General features: G+C 45.4%; 1 protein-coding gene across 10 annotated transcripts in view; it reads right to left on the bottom strand.

The window, feature by feature from the left end:
- The window catches only part of WDFY3 (WD repeat and FYVE domain containing 3), a 1,391,721-nt gene that overhangs the window by 529,503 nt on the left and 844,364 nt on the right, over positions 1–17,854 (bottom strand). For all 10 annotated transcript variants that reach the window (XM_085636566.1, XM_085636564.1, XM_085636563.1 and 7 more), the window contains one exon: positions 12,986–13,095. In XM_085636566.1, coding sequence (XP_085492692.1) covers positions 12,986–13,095 — 110 coding nt within the window. The remainder of the gene's footprint in view (positions 1–12,985; positions 13,096–17,854) is intronic.

The raw sequence follows: 17,854 nt of genomic DNA, 5'->3' as shown, positions 1-17,854 counted from the left end.
ACGTTTACTCGCGAAGTATTTCTCCACAAAGAGATATATACTCTTGAGGCTTGAGCCGGGAGTTATCGTCTGGCACTATTTTTGGCATTGCTGAGTCGATAAAGTCTGCTAGTGTGGTTACCTGTATTACGTGTATTTTTACTTGTGTTTTAAATATTCGCTGTTTATTTGCTTTTACTGTTCTGTGGCCCTACAAGTTAGCTTTTGAATTTGTATGCTGCTCCTAAATCCTTTTTGTGTGCTCGTGTCTTACCTCCTGCTCAATCCCGTCCCTCGCTCCCCGTTACCTTCTGCCTGGCTGCCATTTTTGTGGTAGCACAGGCAGCAGTCTAGTCTTCGCTTACCTGACGCTATTAAAGAGAGGCATGGTGCGAACGCGCAGCGGCGTATACTCTTGAGGCTTGAGCCGGGAGTTATCGTCTGCCACTATTTTTGGCATTGCTGAGTCGATAAAGTCTGCTAGTGTGGTTACCTGTATTACGTGTATTTTTACTTGTGTTTTAAATATTCGCTGTTTATTTGCTTTTACTGTTCTGTGGCCCTACAAGTTAGCTTTTGAATTTGTATGCTGCTCCTAAATCCTTTTTGTGTGCTCGTGTCTTACCTCCTGCTCAATCCCGTCCCTCGCTCCCCATTACCTTCTGCCTGGCCGCCATTTTTGTGGTAGCACAGGCAGCAGTCTAGTCTTCGCTTACCTGACGCTATTAAAGAGGGGCATGGTGCGAACGCGCAGCGGACGCGCGCAGCGGGCGCGCCGGTGGCGCGCCAAAGGCAAGCCCGTCTGCGCCCGTCCGCGCCCTGACGGGACCTAGGGCCACCCCCTCTGCTTCTGGCTCCACGCTTCCCAGATACACATATTCCTCCTCTCTTATATAGCCTACTACCGCCACCTGATAGTCATTGCTCCCGCTTGTGCTGTTATGACGCCCCGGTGTCCTGCCCTTCATGTGCCTTGGCCCTTACGTCCTTTCCTTCGGAGCTGTGTATCCCCTCCTCTTCTTTTTGGAATGATTTTCCTTTCCCGGTGATTGTTCCCCCCTCTGACCCTCTTCCTGACCTTAGTTTTATCAGCTTAAACTGCAGATCCTTGCCTAAGCACAAAAGGGATATATTTGACCTCCTTACGTCATCCAGTCCCGCGGCCTTGTTTTTGACAGAGACCTGGCTCAATGACTATTCTGGACCTGACATTGCCACTGCCCTCCCCGATGGATACACATATGTGGGACGTAACAGAACTCTCAGGGATGGAGGTGGCATTGCCATTATTCACAAGAGGTGTTACTCCTGTAAGTGGGAAGACCTCAATATTCCCAATTGTGAAGCAGGTAGCTTTAAATTGTCACTATCCCCTAATTTTACTTTGTCCGGTGCCCTTATGTACCGCCCACCTGGTGCGTCCGGTGCATGGGCAGCTGCGCTTCCTGAGCTCATTGCTCCTTTACTGTTGGAATCTAATAAATTCTTGCTAGTAGGTGATCTGAACATTCACCTTAACGACACCTTATGTTCTACTAGCGTCCATCTTATACAGGATTTTGCCGCCCTTAATTTAAGTCTCCGGAACTCTGGCCCGACTCATAAAGGTGGTAACTTATTAGATCCAATTTTTACTAATTTGGATACTGTAACCTGTCTGCCCCCCAAACCAATTATTTGGTCTGACCACTTTATCGTAGAGTTCCTTATTAAGATGGTGGATGTAACCGGCTCTGTCGATAATCCTTACTCTCTTAGAACCCATAGAAACTGGCAAAGACTTAATGCGGAGCGCCTTAATAATTGTCTTGAAAAGACCTTGCCTCCCCTTTCCAACATTCCTACGGACGATGCTGTGACAATTAACACCTGGCTTACCTCCGCAATAGATCTCTGCCTCCCAGCTCATAAATGCAAGCATACTTTTCTTCATTCACCTGCCCCTTGGTTTAATGAACAATTAAAAACAGAGAAGTCCCGTTGCAAAAAACTGGAGCGTATTTGGAGGTCAAACTACTCTCCTGTCGAAAAAGAAAATTACAAACGTGCCTTACATGAATACCACGCTCTATGTAATATTGCCAGGGCCAATCACGTCAATGACACGATACTAAAAGCTAAGAATCGCCCTAAAGCTCTTTTTAAAGCTGTGCAGGAATTATCGGGTATGTCATGTGCTCCCAAAGCCCGCTGTCTGGATAGTACTCAATGTAATTCCTTGGCCGATTTTTTCACGCAGAAAATCGATAACATTTATGCAGGCTTTGGAGCTGCTTCTTCGGCTTTATTTAGCCCGCCCTCACAGAACCATGATTTTACACTTCCTCAGAAGAATCCTGTCCAAACCTCATCACCCCTCTTAGATAAGTGGGAACTCATTTCCATCCCCACCTTTCAGAAATTGCTGGCAGAGATCAAATCGGGTTCTCCCTTGGATCCCATGCCCCCGCAGTTTCTCTGCACTTTAGCTTCTATTCCACTTAATTTTATTTTGACCCTTCTGAATGCTTCTCTTAGTAAGGCAACTGTTCCCAGTGTCTGGAAGCATGCTATGGTTGTTCCACTCTTGAAAAAAGCTAATGCTGACCCTAGCAACCCTACAAATTTTCGACCTATTTCCTTACTTCCCTGCCTCTCCAAAGTATTGGAGAAACATGTTAATCGTCACTTAACCACTCACATAGAATCAGCAAATATCTTGCACCCTTCCCAATCAGGCTTTCGGGCGGGCTTTTCTACTGAGTCCACCCTTCTGGGTGTCACGGAGACAGTCAGACGTCGGGTTGATGGTGGGGAGACGGTGGCACTCATCCTACTGGATTTGAGTGCGGCTTTCGACACCGTCTCCCATACCATACTTCTGTCTGCCTTAAGGTCCATCGGGATATGTGGTTCTGCACTCGCTTGGATTTCTAATTTTCTTTCTGACCGCACTTTTCAGGTCTTCTCCTCTTCTTCGGTGTCCACTGTTCATAACGCTCCTTTTGGTGTCCCCCAGGGTTCTATTCTCAGTCCGCTGTTCTTTAATCTTTGTCAGACCTCTTTCTTTCCTTGCTGAACAATTTGGACTGTCTAATTTTTCATATGCAGATGATACTCAAATCATCTTCTCTCTTTCCTCTAATCAGCATTCTTCCTCCTCCTCTCTGCGCTCTGGCCTTACTGCTATCGCCAATTGGATGCTAACTCACAAATTGAAGCTTAATGGCGATAAAACGGAGCTGCTTCTGTTCGGACCAGACTCGTCTCTCTGGGGCCCAAAACATTGGCCTCAGCAAATGGGTCCTTTGCCGACCCCAGCAACTACTGTACGTAATCTCGGGATCCTCCTTGATAACCAACTATCTTTGAGGCAACATGTGGTGAAAGTCGCAGCTACCTGTACTACCATCATTAGGTGGCTGAAGAAGATCACATGGATGCTTCCTCCCGACACCCAGAAATCAGTGGTCCACGCCTTAGTGACCTCACGGCTGGACTACGGAAATGTTCTACTTCTGGGTGCCGACAAGGTGGTTTCCCGCAAACTTCAAGTGGTTCAGAACATGGCCGCCCGCTTACTTTGTAATTTGCCTAGAACCATGTCTGTTTCCTCTTCTCTTCGCGGCCTGCATTGGCTACGCATAGAATCGAGGTCCAAATTCAAAGCTTTATGCTTTATGCATCGTATTAAAGCTGGCAAATCCCCTCATTATTTATCCACTTTAGTCCATCAGTACTGTCCTTCCCGTACTCTCAGATCCTCCTCCCAGTGTAGATTCTCAGTTCCCCGTTTCAAGCGTACTAGAGTTGGTGGGCGTTCCTTTGCCTATTTGGCGCCCACGCTTTGGAACTCGCTTCCCATCCCTTTGCGGACTGAAACTTGCTATCTTAAATTCCGCAAAGGAGTTAAAACCTGGTTGTTTTCCTTGTAACCTGCTTTGGCATTGTTGCTGGCCCGTGTCATTTTTTGTGCCTCCAGCGCCGGGAAACCTACGGGTAGCTGTGCGCTTAATAAGTCTATATATAATAATATATATGTATATATATATATATATATATATATATATATATATATATATCCCACAGATCCAATTTCATGCAAGCAAGAAGAGGGCACGCACTCGAAGCAGGTAAAATATGCAGCACATCTTTATTGACAGGGGCCTTCAATGACTCTGCACACAAGAGAGACGCGTTTCGGCAGAAAGTCGTCCTTTGTCATTCAATATATATACAATAATATAGTGCAAAGAACAAAATGTGCATAAGTAGAAAAGGATGGTGGGAAGAAAGCTCACCGTTACTGGAAAAGATGTTGCAGCACAACTTGATCCACTGCTGTATCGCTGTAAACAGCAGATTCCAAGCAATAATGCCTGGTAAATGGTGTGTGTATCCTTCCAGGTTGCTGCTTGGCAGGTGTCCTGCAGTGACACCAGCAAATAGCTCAATTGAGGCAGAAATAGTTCTGGTAGAGTGGGCCTGCACTGATGTCTGTAGCAGTTTACCTGATGCTTGATGACAGAAGTGGATAGCGTTGGACATCCATCGAGCAATACTTTGCTTAATATAAGAGGATAGCCTCGCCGTGGAGCGCTGTAAGCCACAAAAAGCTGATTAGAGTTGCGAAAGCCTTTATTCCCTTGCAAATAGAATTTAAAACACCTTTTGATATCTAAAGAATGAAGGGCTCTCTCAGCTGGTGTTGTAGAAGCTGGAAACAATGTTCTGAGGATGAGAGGCTCATTTATATGAAAGTCTGATGGGACTTTTGGAATGAACCTAGGATTTGTACAAAGAACCACTGCATCATCACGGAATTGTAGGAAAGGCTCTTGAATAGTGAGGGCATGAATTTCGCTAATTCGTCGACATTAAAGGTTTAAGGAGGGCAACCTTCCAGGAAATTAACTTCAGATCAGCTCTGTGAATTGGTTCGAACGGGTGCTTCCTAAGTTGTGATGTAACAATATTCAGCTGCCAGAGTGGCGGAGGAGGTCTCACTGGTGGAAAGACCCGAAACAGCCCTATGAGAAATTGCCTAACAATTCTAATGGACCATAACAAAGGCAGTGTAGATAATCGCATAAAGCAGGAGTTGGCTGCCAAGTGGACCTTAATTGATGTGTGAGCTAATCCTGATCTTGCCAAGGGCTAGAGATAAGGGAGAATCTCTTGAGGCGAAGAAGAGAGAGGATGCACGTTAGCCTGCTGACACCAAATGCAAAAACACTTCCACTTAAGGCAATAGGTTTTGTTAGTACTCTCCGCTTGGCCTCTAGCATTTCCCTGCAGATAAGTTCAAATGGGTGAACCTATTGTGCTCTGAAGCCAGCCCGATAAATGAAGGGTTTGGGATCCGGATGCAACATTGGGCTCAGAGACATTGTTAAGAGAGATAGTATCGGTTTCAAATGGATGTGAAGTTTCACCGAGAGAAGCAGGACTTCTGTGTACCAATGCTGGCGTGGCCAGGACAGAGCTAGGAGGATCACCCTGCATCGTTGCACCCTCATCTTCATGAGGACTCTTGGGAGGAAAGGAATGGGAGGAAAGGAATGGGAGGAAAGGAATAGGCAAAGATGCCAGACCATGCCATTGAAAATGTATTCCTCCATGATCCCTGATGGAGATGACAACTTGAGAAGAACTAGCAAGATGACCTTAGTCTGCTTAGTGTGGTTCCTATTGTGTTTTGGTTCCTGGGGACGTGTTCCGCTGCAGGTACACTCGGTTGCGAATAGCTCACTCCCAGATGCACTGCGCCTCTTGACAGAGGGACGTGATCTTGTGCCACCCTGTTTGTGTATGTGTTGCATCGTGGCCATATTGTCCATTCAGATGATAACCGCTGAGTTCCTTATTCAGGGAAGGAAAGCCTGTAATTCAAGATGGACTGCCTTGAGCTCTAATAGATTGATGTGAAATAGGAGATGAGGCTTCTGCCATCTGCCACTGGCTTGCAGGCACTGAAGGTACACTCCCGATCCTTCCAGGGAGGCGTCAGGAGTTATGACCAGAGGAGAAGGTTTACTGAGGAAGAACAGACCAACTGACAGATTCTTTCAACAAGTCCACCAAGATAGGGCATTGATCATAGCTGGAGTGAAGGTGAGTGGATTGTCGAAAGATCCTGTGGCCTGTAGTCACTGTCTGCCTAGTACCTCTTGAAGGCCACGCATTCTTAGACAGTAGAACGGAACCACAGGAATGCAGGATGACATCATTCCTAATTGGGATTTGTAAGGGTGTACTGAAAGAGACCCTTTGTTTCGTATTAGGTCTGCAAAGGACGCTAGCTTTACTTGTCTTTCCAGTGAAGGATATGCCTTGTTCAGCATTGTGTTGAGCGTCGCTCGTAAGAATGTGATAGCCCTTGAAGGATACAAGTCCGTTGGATTCAAGGTAAGGCCAAGGTCATTGAGATGCGCTGTATAATCTACCATTGATTCCTGTGCTTTTTGAATGGACAGTGAGTTGACTAACCAATCGTCCAAATACAGGAACATCTAGTGTCTGTTTTCTTAGGAAAGCTGCTACTGGTGCCAAGCACTTTGTAAATATCCGAGGAGCAAATTTAAGGCTAAAAGGAAGGACCCTGAATTGGTAATGGCTCCTGGCTATTATAAATCAAAGAAACTTTCTGTGGGATGGGTGAATGGGGATGTAGAAATACTCATCCTGGGTGGTCATGTAATCCCCTTGATTTAAGAGCAATAGATGTCCTGTAAGGTCACCATGCGGAAGGACTATTTTTTAGATAGGTGTTTAGATCTCTCAAGGCCTAAATTGGCCGCCATCATTTGAATTTCTGCGGACCAAAAAGAATCGGGAACAGAATCCCCCTTCCTCGTCGTGCTGAGAGAACTAGTTCTATTGCTTTATTCTTGAGCATTGTGATGACCTCTAGTCGTAGAAGATGTAGATGCTGGGGAACCAAAGGTTGTGGTGGAATGGGTGGAGGGATTCAATATATTCTAGAGTATGGCTAATTTGAATAAGGAGGAGCAACCATTGGTCTGTAGTTATACCCTGGCATCGATAGAAGGAAGCGGATATTTTCCCATCTAGTTTGACTGATTATACAGTCGGCATAGCTGTAGCCTGTATGCGGTTATTGGCGATAGCCGTTGTCTTTGTCTTGACGTCCAGACCTACCTCTTGGTGCAGGGCAATTGTAAGCCACTAGTGGTGGTTGGCATTGGGAGTACTGGGAACAAAACTGCTGTGAAGAAAAGGTGCAAGATGGGTATCGATATTGTTGGTAACCTCCCCTGGTGGATGGAAGGTCTCTTCCACGGGTGCCCCGGAAGGCCACTTTCCTATATTGAAGCGTCCCCAGTGACTGAGCTGTGTCTGTATCTGTCTTGATAGACTGTAGTGCCTCATCCCCTTGTTTGCCAAAATGGGCTTCTCCATCGAATGGGAGGTCTAGTATCTTGGTTTGGACCTTAAGCCTGAACGAGATAGCTCTAAGCCAACTCTGGCAGCATAACACGGCAGCACCTGCAAGCTGTTGACATGAATGTCCATGGCACAGTCAATCACTTCTGATGATGTGCGCTCTTCTTACTGGGGGATCTTCTTGACCTCTGCTCTACTGTCCTCTGGGAGCGGATCGAGATATGGGGCGAGATCAGAACCACATCAGGTGATCATATCGATCAAGAACATCGAGTGAGTTAGCCGCTCTAACCACAAGCACCGACACAGAGGAAAACCTTTTCCCCACATTGTCAAGGCACCTTCCCTCTTTGTCTGAAGGCGCTGCGATTGGTGCTGAAGGTTTTGTTTATCTGTGTTGTGCCGCCTGTGAGATAACAGAATTCGGTTATGGGTGACTGGTCAAGCAAGCAGGAGCGACCTCTGGAGATTTGTATTTTAAATCTAAGCGGGGAAGGACCAAAGTTACTGTGGCTGGAGTCCTCATGACTTTTAAGCCCTCTTCCCAGATGTAACTCACAATGGGCATAGCTCTTGCGCTCTTCCAAAGAGGTTCTTTACAATCATAAAGGAAGCAGTCTGTCTGCGTGGTGGGCATGGGTAAGTCAAACCATTTTGCTGCTCTTTCCAACAAGTTGTGGAAACCTCCAATGTCTTTGGGTGGGAAACCACAGAGTTGGAAAAGGAGACGATGGTGGGGGTATGAGAAAATCATCCCTTTCTTGGTGAGGGTAACAAAGCTCACCCTCTTCCCTGTAGTAATCAGAAGTTGCAGGGTCATGGAGAAAAGAAGACTGCAGTGGAGAGACTGGTATTGTTGAAGCAGGTGTTGGAGGAAAACGCTTCCTATAATTAGACAGCATAAATTGTAAGTCTGTAAATAGTGAGGAAGGGAGGCAAGCCATTTCCTCTTGATATAGCTGGTGATATTGCTCCTGAGGGGCTTAATAACCTTGACTTTCATACTCTCCCTCATCATAATCCTCTTCTTGGCACTTGACGTGCAGTTCTGAAGGGCTGTGAGCATATCCAAAAGGCCCTTCTTCATCAGATTTTTTCTTCTCCAAAAGCTGGGATGGGAGCAATGGAGACACCTTACTGGGGGAGGTGTGTTCAGGAGTCAAATGCAGGTACAGCACTAGCAGCAGTGACCGTCAATGACGCTGTGGATTTCTTGATCGACAACAGCGCAGACAATGAGGATGAGGTCGTCAATGGTGAGTCTCTCCCCGATGGTTTGTCAGGAAGTGGCACAGAAGAAGGTTTTTTAAAAGTATGCTACACTTGAGGAGGTGGTGTAGGTGGCTCAGACTTGAATTTCTCTGGTCTTTTTAAGGCTGTATCTTATTGTTTTTTACTCATGCTCTTTTTGACGAGATTTTGAAGGACTGTCCCTGTAAGACCCTTGGGAGATCTTTTTTTTATCACTCTTGGGAAGAGTGCAATTCGGGAGACCTCTCCCTCTCATGTGACCTTCTGGGGGATGAAGATGATACCTCCTCACTGTCATCACTGATACTGGCTCTTTCCTTGCTTTTGGCTTCTGCAGCCAAATGAGCAGCTGCTCCTCAAGGTGTTTCTAAATCTTGTTAGAAAAAATACAACATATCTTGCATTCTTTGGCTTTATGATCTGGATAAAGGTAATAAATGCAGTCCTTATGAGGTTCATCTGTATGGAGCCTTTTCTTAGAAGAGGTATCGCAAGCTCTGAAGAGGCTCTTCTGCTTATCAGGCATGATATCGTGACAAAATCCAAATCCAAATTGAAGGACAGAAGTAACCTGTATCTATTTTGAAGTCAATAAAGAGGTTTTGAAATCCTTGGAAAACTGTTATTATAGGATAACTGAGCCGAGCTCAGGGTAAACTCCCTAACACGACATGTGGTAAAAAATCTGAGGTACTGGAGCATCTAACAGAAGTGTTCTAGAGGGCAATGCTACCTGATTGGTTGAAACCAATGTTTGATCCCTTTTTAAACAATGACTATTGTTTGTAGCAGAATTAAAGGGTCTATGGCCTTTCTAACCTATGTTTAACTTAGCATTGCTATCATAATGTACTGTGGGACTCCCATTTCGACAACGAGGAATGATTTAAGCATGTGAATCTATAGAAGTTCCAATACTAGAGTAATTGACTGTGCTTAGAGGCTCCTGTTCCTCTAGGTGGCACAATTTAGAGGCTCCTCTACCTCTGGCATCCTCAAGGATAAAAGGTACTGTTGTTGCTGCTGCAGAGGAGGTGATGAACTTTGCTTTGAAAAGGCAAGGTACCCATAAGCTTTTTTTTATTTCATTTATTGATATACTTTTAGTTAGACAAAGTACAGCTCAATTGGTAAATACAATGTGATGACACAATCGCAGTATTACAAAGTCAGTATACATGAAATTGGTACACCTCTGGGTATCGCACCATACAAATTATCATCTATTACATCATACCATATTTTGATTCCGTTCTATCACTTCAGGTTGATATTTCATGGTCTACTTCTGTTGTCCAAGGCATTCTGTCACCATCTCCATCTCTTGTTAATAAGTACTGACATAATCGGTTCCAAATATCCTTGGGTTAGAACTTAACTGGGAGTGTTGCATTATAAATTTCAGATTGAGTGTTACAGCACGCCAAATGGTTGATCCACACTTCGCTCTTTTGAAGCCTACCCCTAACCATTCCCGCTCTCCGTTTTGCCATTTACATCAAAGGTTGCAAAAACCTCCAACGTGTCTTGGGTTTTCATATCCCACCAGTGCCATACTAGATGATAGATCTACTGAAGTACTTATGTCACCCGTTATTTTGCACATCTCACCCTAATGGTGGCTCACACCTGAGAATTCCCAAGCCAAGTGGTAAAATTCCACATCCAGGGGACAAGCATCGTTTACATTGTGAATTCACAGATAAACTTTGTGCATGCTAAGTAAGGTATGGTATGTTCGGTATCGGTATTATAATGCAGTATCCTATGGCTCCCATTTGCCAATCCCCTTTTGTTTGTGAACAGCAATATGTCCATTGCTCATCTAGTATCTCCTGACCTATATCTGAAGCCCAGCTCTCTATTACTCTATTTTGACATTCCATTCTTGGAATGACCTGCAGTATAATACTGTATATTATTGTAACTTGTTTAGACGGTAGGACCCTCAAAATCATTAAACCAGTAGCTTCTACTACGGGTTCCTCTGAACAAATCAGAACACTTTACTTGGTGATGTGCAAATGATAAATATTTCCAGAAAACCGATTTCCACACATTGATTGTGTACTTTTAGTGTTATTAGTAAAACTGCATGTCAGCGGGATAGTTTGTAGCCATTGCAATGGAGAATGTCTGTCTGTAAATGATAGTGCGCTACCACATCATGCTTTAGTAATATATTTATTAAAGGTGATAGTTTTTAAATATAATCTGGGAAACATTTCTGTTCCTGTCCTATTGACAATGCTATTAGTGAGCTGAGAGGCATGTCAGGGATCATGTGTACCCTATATGTGGGCTAGACTTATTATACATGAGCAAACGTTTAGTCCATTTAATCAAAGAAAACAAAAGTTTTTTTTGTACAGCCGACATGCTGAAGTCACATATTTTAATGTGCTCTCAAATAAAATAATGAAGAAAAAGGCAACTATAAAATCAATCAATCAGAGATTTCTAAGGCACTGCAAATCACCTGTGAGGGTCTACACGTGCAATAAAATATTTGTCTAGTATCACACAATTTGAGACTAGTTTATGCACCAACCGCATTACAGTTGGGCCGAGTAGATTATTCAAGTCACTAGACCTGCAGGTCTGGTAAAATTGTTCTCAATTTTGAGACCTGCAGAGAGCATGATTATATCCCTGTCTCTGTAAAATGGGAGCAAAATCCCAAACTGGTCAACCACAACCCCAATATTGTTGAGGATTTTGTTTTCATCTTAAAAAGGGATAAACTGTCTTCAAAGATTCTGCACCTCTATCACTCTGCACAGCAAAAGTACAGGGAAGAAACGTTCTTCCAGCCAAAGATTATAAAAATCATTAAAAGTGTACAAAACAGGCACTTCTGGTTAAATTATGAGAGGAAGGATCTTCTTCGGCAAACGCAGAACTAGGTATCTCCTTGTCTTCATTGGTTAAACATATAAGAACAGTGCAGTTCAGAGCAGACTCAGCGCCATATAAAGCTCAAAGACAAAGAACAGGGCTAGAGGAGGGTCTGCATCCTCGGTGTACCACAGGTAACGTGACTGCGTTTGAAGCATAGGGTTTACTTTCAGCAAAGCAACAGTGGGAACAGCTCAGCACCCAGGTGAAATTGACATCCACTGCAATAGTCCCAAAGGCTGAAAGAGGAGGGACCACCACATCAAACACTTTAAAAGCAGTCTACTTAAAAGCATGAAACTGCTTCAGGTCGAAAAAATACTGGAAATGTATATTGTGTACCATTTGGAGGACTGGAATTGGCTTGAAAAGAGAGATGATCTCTGCAGTACAGTGGATCTCTAGAACAGCATCTTCAAGTCCAAACTGAATTGATGCTTTGGATAGGACATGAAATCTTACCTTGTTTTTTTGAATGATGGGAGGCATCATCTACTGAACGAGGAATTACTCCTCTTTGAACTTTCATTGTGACCATAAAATAGATTAAAGAGATCTAGGACAACCCTATTCGATTAGTGGCCAGTCTTTCTAATGACTTTTTAAAGCATTTTATCGTGGAATTCAAATGAAGAGGAGTTGTGGTAAAAAACAGCCCTGTACATGGGAATCAGACACGACTTTCCTGCATTTCTTAAAGCCAAAAAGGTAGACACTACAAGTAGTCAAGAAACATCACAAAAACAAAAAATGACAAAATAAATATTTCTGGCTTTCTTAAACTTCTTTTCAGAGGAAGAAACCCCGGTCTTTGGGGAAGACAGTCAGGATGAAGGGTAGAATCATGTGTTTCTGCAGCAGATGACAGTCATCAAAGCCCTGTATTGACAATTCTATACACTGCATAATTTCAGCACTTTTGTCACTTAATCAGCGAGAAGCATTAATTTTTACTTTCAGAACAAACTGCGGCTAACACTTAACTAATTCATTTAAAACTGAACTTCAGAATAGTACACTGACCTATATTTTGAGGGGCATCCCACACAACCATATGCAATATATACATGAAAAATTTACCCATGTATTTCTTTTATTATCCACCCATGTATTTCTTTTATTATCCACCACTTCTTAAATACACAAGACGTCTTTCGATAGATTTCTGCACGGAGTCAAAAACATTAATTGAACTGAAAACCAAAGAAAAAATGCCCACAGAATTTCTGAGTTCTTGTACATTTGAGTGAAAATCTTGTTTGAGTATAGGAGGTGTCACATTCTAACGGTGACACTATATTAAAGCAACAAATAAGGTATATTCAATTAATCTGCCTCATCTGAGATAAAACTACAATCAATGTTAGCATTATTAGAACCTGTTAGACTCAGTTTATTTACTACATGTTCGCATTGTTTTTTGTAATTGAAACTGTAGATGAAGGAAGCTGTAAGTGGATGTTAATATTACCTTCACCAGGATCTTGATTGTAGAGTCCATCAGTTTCTACATCGGGGGCCATCATAACGTGCCAGGTCGTCATTCTCGCTTCAGCTTCTAGTCCGAAGCCATCAACATTGCTAACGGAAAATATAAAGATTTAGCCTGTGAGCAGATGTCAAACTTATGTCAGCCTAACATGTGATGGGAGCATTCAAAGAGAAAGAACTTCGATGTAGGAATTTGCCCCTTTTTGTCACGGTCACCCCCACTTTTTGCCACTGGTAAAAAAATATTTGACTGATGTGCATTGGGTCCCTGCTAAACAGACCCCAGGGCGAGTGCTCTTTCCCTAAAAACAAGGAAAAGTGGTCTAATTGGAACACAATTGGCACACACTTTGGCACCCCTGCAAGTCCCTAGTAATTGGTACTACTGGTACCTCAGGCATCTGTACCAAAGAGGGTTCTTAAGGGCTGCAGTATGTATTATGCCACCGTAAGGGACACCCTTTACAAATTGAATGCAGGCTGCAATTGCAGACTGTGTGTCATGGTACACCCCATGAGTGAAAACATGACATGGTACACTCACAGTGTGCCATGCCAAGGCCACTGCATTTAATGTTTGTAAGTCACCCCTACAGTAGGCCTTGTAGCCCTAAGGCAGGGTGCATTATATTACATGTGAGGGCATATCTGCATGAGCAGATATGCCCCTGTGGTGTCTAATGCAATTACTAGATGTTACAGGGAAGCCGTCTAAAGTATAAGGTAGGAAACTGGCTCTATATATACTACACCAAAATGAAGTAATTTGTGTATAGAGTCCAGGTGACCCCAGAGGTAGGCAGAGGTTAAAGTTAGATAGAACCTTACGCTCTATTTGTGGTAGAGTGGTCGAGCAGTAAGGCAGTATCAGGGGACAGTGTTAAGCATTGGATGTACACCCTCAGTCAGCAAATGAATTCACACACTCAAGAACCGAACTCTAGGCCAATTGTTTTTGCCTAAAAAATATACTGTTGTTTTATCTTTAGTACCAAACAAGCCTGGCACAGGTAAGCATAAAATACTTTACAGTAATAAGTTACTGAACGTACAACAGTTTGAAAATGCAATAGGACTTGTACTTTGTTTGATTTACAGGGGATGCAGTAGGTTGCAATACTTAGCAAATACAGTACATTTCTAATTCAGTGCTGGATACCTAGATTCAGCACTGGGACATTTCCTGCGAACAGGTAAGTAAATGCGTTTTGGTTATTCGTCCGATTTTTAAAGAATATTTTTAGATTTCAAAACTCCACACTTAGAAACTTTTGGGGAAAAAAAATTGTCAATGTTATCCTATGGAGGAAAAACAGGTTATCGGTTCAAAGGTAAGTTTTCGACTGTGGGAGTTAAGGTTCTGGGGTTAGACTCAGAGGTCCCCCAGGGTCAGTGATGCACTCTTGTTACACCCTCAGCGGCACTAGGGTGGTCGGGTTCAGAGTGTTGAGGCCCAATGTTCTCCTATGGTCGATAGGGGGTCTCCAGTTGGTGGCTGCTAGCAAGCAGGCCACACGGCTGTGGGAGCAAAGCTCCTAGGGTTTACCTCAGGGCACCTTGTTGTTTGCCATGGAGAGACTCCGGTCGAAACACTGCAGGCTCGGGGACGAAGATCTTCTGGGTGCAACCACCACTTTGAGGGGCAAGTTGGGATGTCTTGGGTTGGCTAGGCACCGTTGGTTGGAGCACACAAGGCCGTGGTGTGTCGGGTGCAAGGGTGCCTTTTGGCATCGGAAAGTCTTACCCGCTCTTGGTCGCGGTAGAGGGGATTCTCTGGATTAAGGCTGCAGGCTTCGGCTGGGGTCTTGAGGCTAGTCTGGGATCTCCAAATCTTGGGTCACAATCGCCAGGGAGACCTCCTAGTCGTGTTTTTCCACTCGAGCTCAGGCCGGGTTCGGAGGGTGCAGAGTGGGCTGGATTTGCGGTGTCCGGCCAAAGCCAGAGGTTGCAGTTGAACAAATTTGGTGTTCACGGGAGAAGCAGTCTTTCGAAGTGAAGGCAGACAGGTCCTCCAAGGTTTTTGAGGGTGTTGGCTGCAGGACACACCATGATTTTGCAGGAGCAGGTTCGAGGGGAGACAGGCTGGTAGGCCTGGGGCCAAGTCAGTGGGCGTCGTCCTCTTGTTCGCTCTGCACAGTTCTTCGGTCCTTTTTATCTTCTTTCTTGTAGCTTCTGGATCTGAGGAAGCAAGGTTAAGGGTGCCCCCTAAATACTAGATTTAGGGGCATTACAAGTAGGTAGAGGGCAGGGACACCCCCTATTGTGCCACCCTCTAGTGGGAGGGGGGCATGAGCCTTTCCCTGGTTGGTTGGGTCCCTCCATCCTCAAGATGGCGGGGACTCAGAGTTGTGCTACACCTCGCCTCCCCCACCTGAGGGGTGGAGTTGGCAGAGGTGGGCACACCTCTCTCCCTCACTTGTTTCTCCCGCCCAAAGTGGGGGGCAGAACTAGTGGGGACCAGTTGCTGAAAGCAGAAAGTGGTCGGGGAAGCTCACAAAGGCGGCAGGCCTTTGAAGCTTCCCCTTCCTAAACCCAGCCCATCCTGGGGGAGGAGGATTGGCACCTCGTACCAGGATGTGCATTGTTTCAGGCCCCCGAGAGCAGGAGGCTCTCGACCCAGGGGTCCAGAAACATGTCTATTGATGGCAGCCTAAGCAGCCACTCAGTCGGGACACTAGAAGTTGGTAGAGTTTCAGGGGGCATCACTAAGTTGCCCTCTGTCGTGCATTTTAAATTAAATCCCACACTGGCATCAGTGTGGGTTTAATGTGCTGAGAAGTTGGATACCAAACTTCCCAGTTTTCAGTGTAGCCATTTTGGTGTTGTGGAGTACGTAATGATAAACTCACCAGCACCATATGCTCCTAATGGCAGCACTGCACTTACAATGTCTAAGAATTGACTTGGGCACTGTAGGGGTACAGGGCTCATGCACCTGTACCCTCACCACTGGCATTGTGCACCCAGCTGGAGGGGTGGCTGATCTAGGCCAGGGCAGTGGGATGTAGGCATGGGACACAGGGATGTGTGTCATGTCGACTCTTCACTTTTGTTCTGCACCCAGACACGCAGCCTGCCCTTAGGGGCTTTCCCTGGTCACAGTGCTCTGGGTACCTGTGGTACCATTTACCAGGGGCCTACCAGTGGCCAGGGATGCCAATTGGGTTTAGGCTTCAATGCAATTTTAGGGAAGGAACATTAGCCCTGGGTACCGGATTAGCAGGAGCCCAGGGCACACTCAGTCAAAGAAAATCAGCAATTCAGCAATAGGTGGGGGCATACCATGCAGAAAGAGGGCACTTTTTCACATATATGTACTGGGCACTGGTCATTACGAGTTCCCCATCTACAGGATGGCTTTACTGAAACCTGTGGTGTTTGGTATCAAACACTTTGCCTTATCTGTGGTGTTACCAGTACCAGATATATTATGAAATGCACTCAGAGGGCACCTTAGAGGTGCCCCTCTGAACAATTTATAGTGTACTGGCTGACTGGTATCGACTAGCCTGCCAACACAGGTGAGGTTTTGACCCCCTGCAGGTGAGAGTCCATTCTCTCAAAGCCAGAAACAATGCCTGCTTCGGAGGAAGGTGTTCACACCTTCTCCAGCAAGATGGCTTTTGATTTAGCATATCAAAACCAGGGGCTTCAAAGTCCCTGCCACCTTTGATATGTGAACCTGGCTTCCCCCAGACCTGGGAGATGCCACCCCCTGTCCTGAGGCCCATTTGGCACCAGCACAGGTGGGAAATTAGCTATGCAGTAGGCGTGTTGCACCACCAGGGCTAGTCACACCCCTAAGGTGGGCTACCGGATGTCCTCCATCAAAAAAGGGTTCAGCCATCTTGCTTTTAGCAGAATTAGGAACTCTGGGACAGAGTTTTTCCCACTCCCCACAGTAAGTAGTTATATAGGGGGTGAAGTTGCCCCAAGGGTAAGTATGCCATTGGCTACTACCCTTCACTCCCCTTAATCCCCCTAAATGTAGTATTTAGGTGGCTCCCTTACATCAGAAACTCAGATATGACTGACTAAAGAAGGAGGACGACAAAGAACAGCCGAAGAATGTGGAATTGGTACCAAACCTTGCCCGCCTTCTCCGGTCTCAACAATTGCAAAGACCTGACTTGCACGCAATTCGGCATCCTCCCAAAGCCTCAGAGGGCTCCCAGCACTTCGCCAACCAGCCTGCATCTCCCTCGAAGTGGGGAAGCCACTTCTCTGCAGCCTGCCGGCACCAACAGCACAGTCTGGTTCACCGATTTGCTGACCACCGGGTCCACTGATGCAGCAGCAGCCCAGGAGGAGGTCAACGTGTCTCCAAGGGGTCAGCCCTGTCGTTCCATTCAATATTAGAGATGCTTATCCTCCCTACACCAATACCCAGGGTACCGCAGCCTGTTGCAAGCATCAAGGTTTTTTTCAGGTCACACACCACTGCCGCCAAAACCTACCTGCACGTTGAGGGACTTCGACAGAGGCATGCTCCACAACAGAAGTCGTCTTGCTGTGTCTCTTTTCCCTCTTCTGCAGGTGCACCGAGAACTGTGAGAGCCTAAAACTCACCGGCCTGCCACACAACACCCATGCACTCGAGTCCCCAGCCCGATTCCATTGAAACAGATGGTGTCTCTATGGTCCTGATACCCTCAAGAGCCAAGCCCCCCTTTGGGTTCTGCCTGACAAGTCCCCCAGTTCCCATTTACTTTGCAGGTACTGTTCCCTATTGACTTCAACGTGTAGAGTTCGAGGCTACCACTGCGAAAAGCACCTCTGCACCCAGACACCCCAGGGCAGGTAAACTTGGACTGTTGATGCATTCTTGGACCTTGGCCCATATTTACCT

Source organism: Triturus cristatus, chromosome 2_1, assembly GCF_964204655.1.
Source record: "Triturus cristatus chromosome 2_1, aTriCri1.1, whole genome shotgun sequence".
Classification (NCBI taxonomy): domain Eukaryota; kingdom Metazoa; phylum Chordata; class Amphibia; order Caudata; family Salamandridae; genus Triturus; species Triturus cristatus.
Note: the sequence above shows the minus strand (reverse complement) of the source record. Positions and strands in the feature narration are given on the sequence as shown.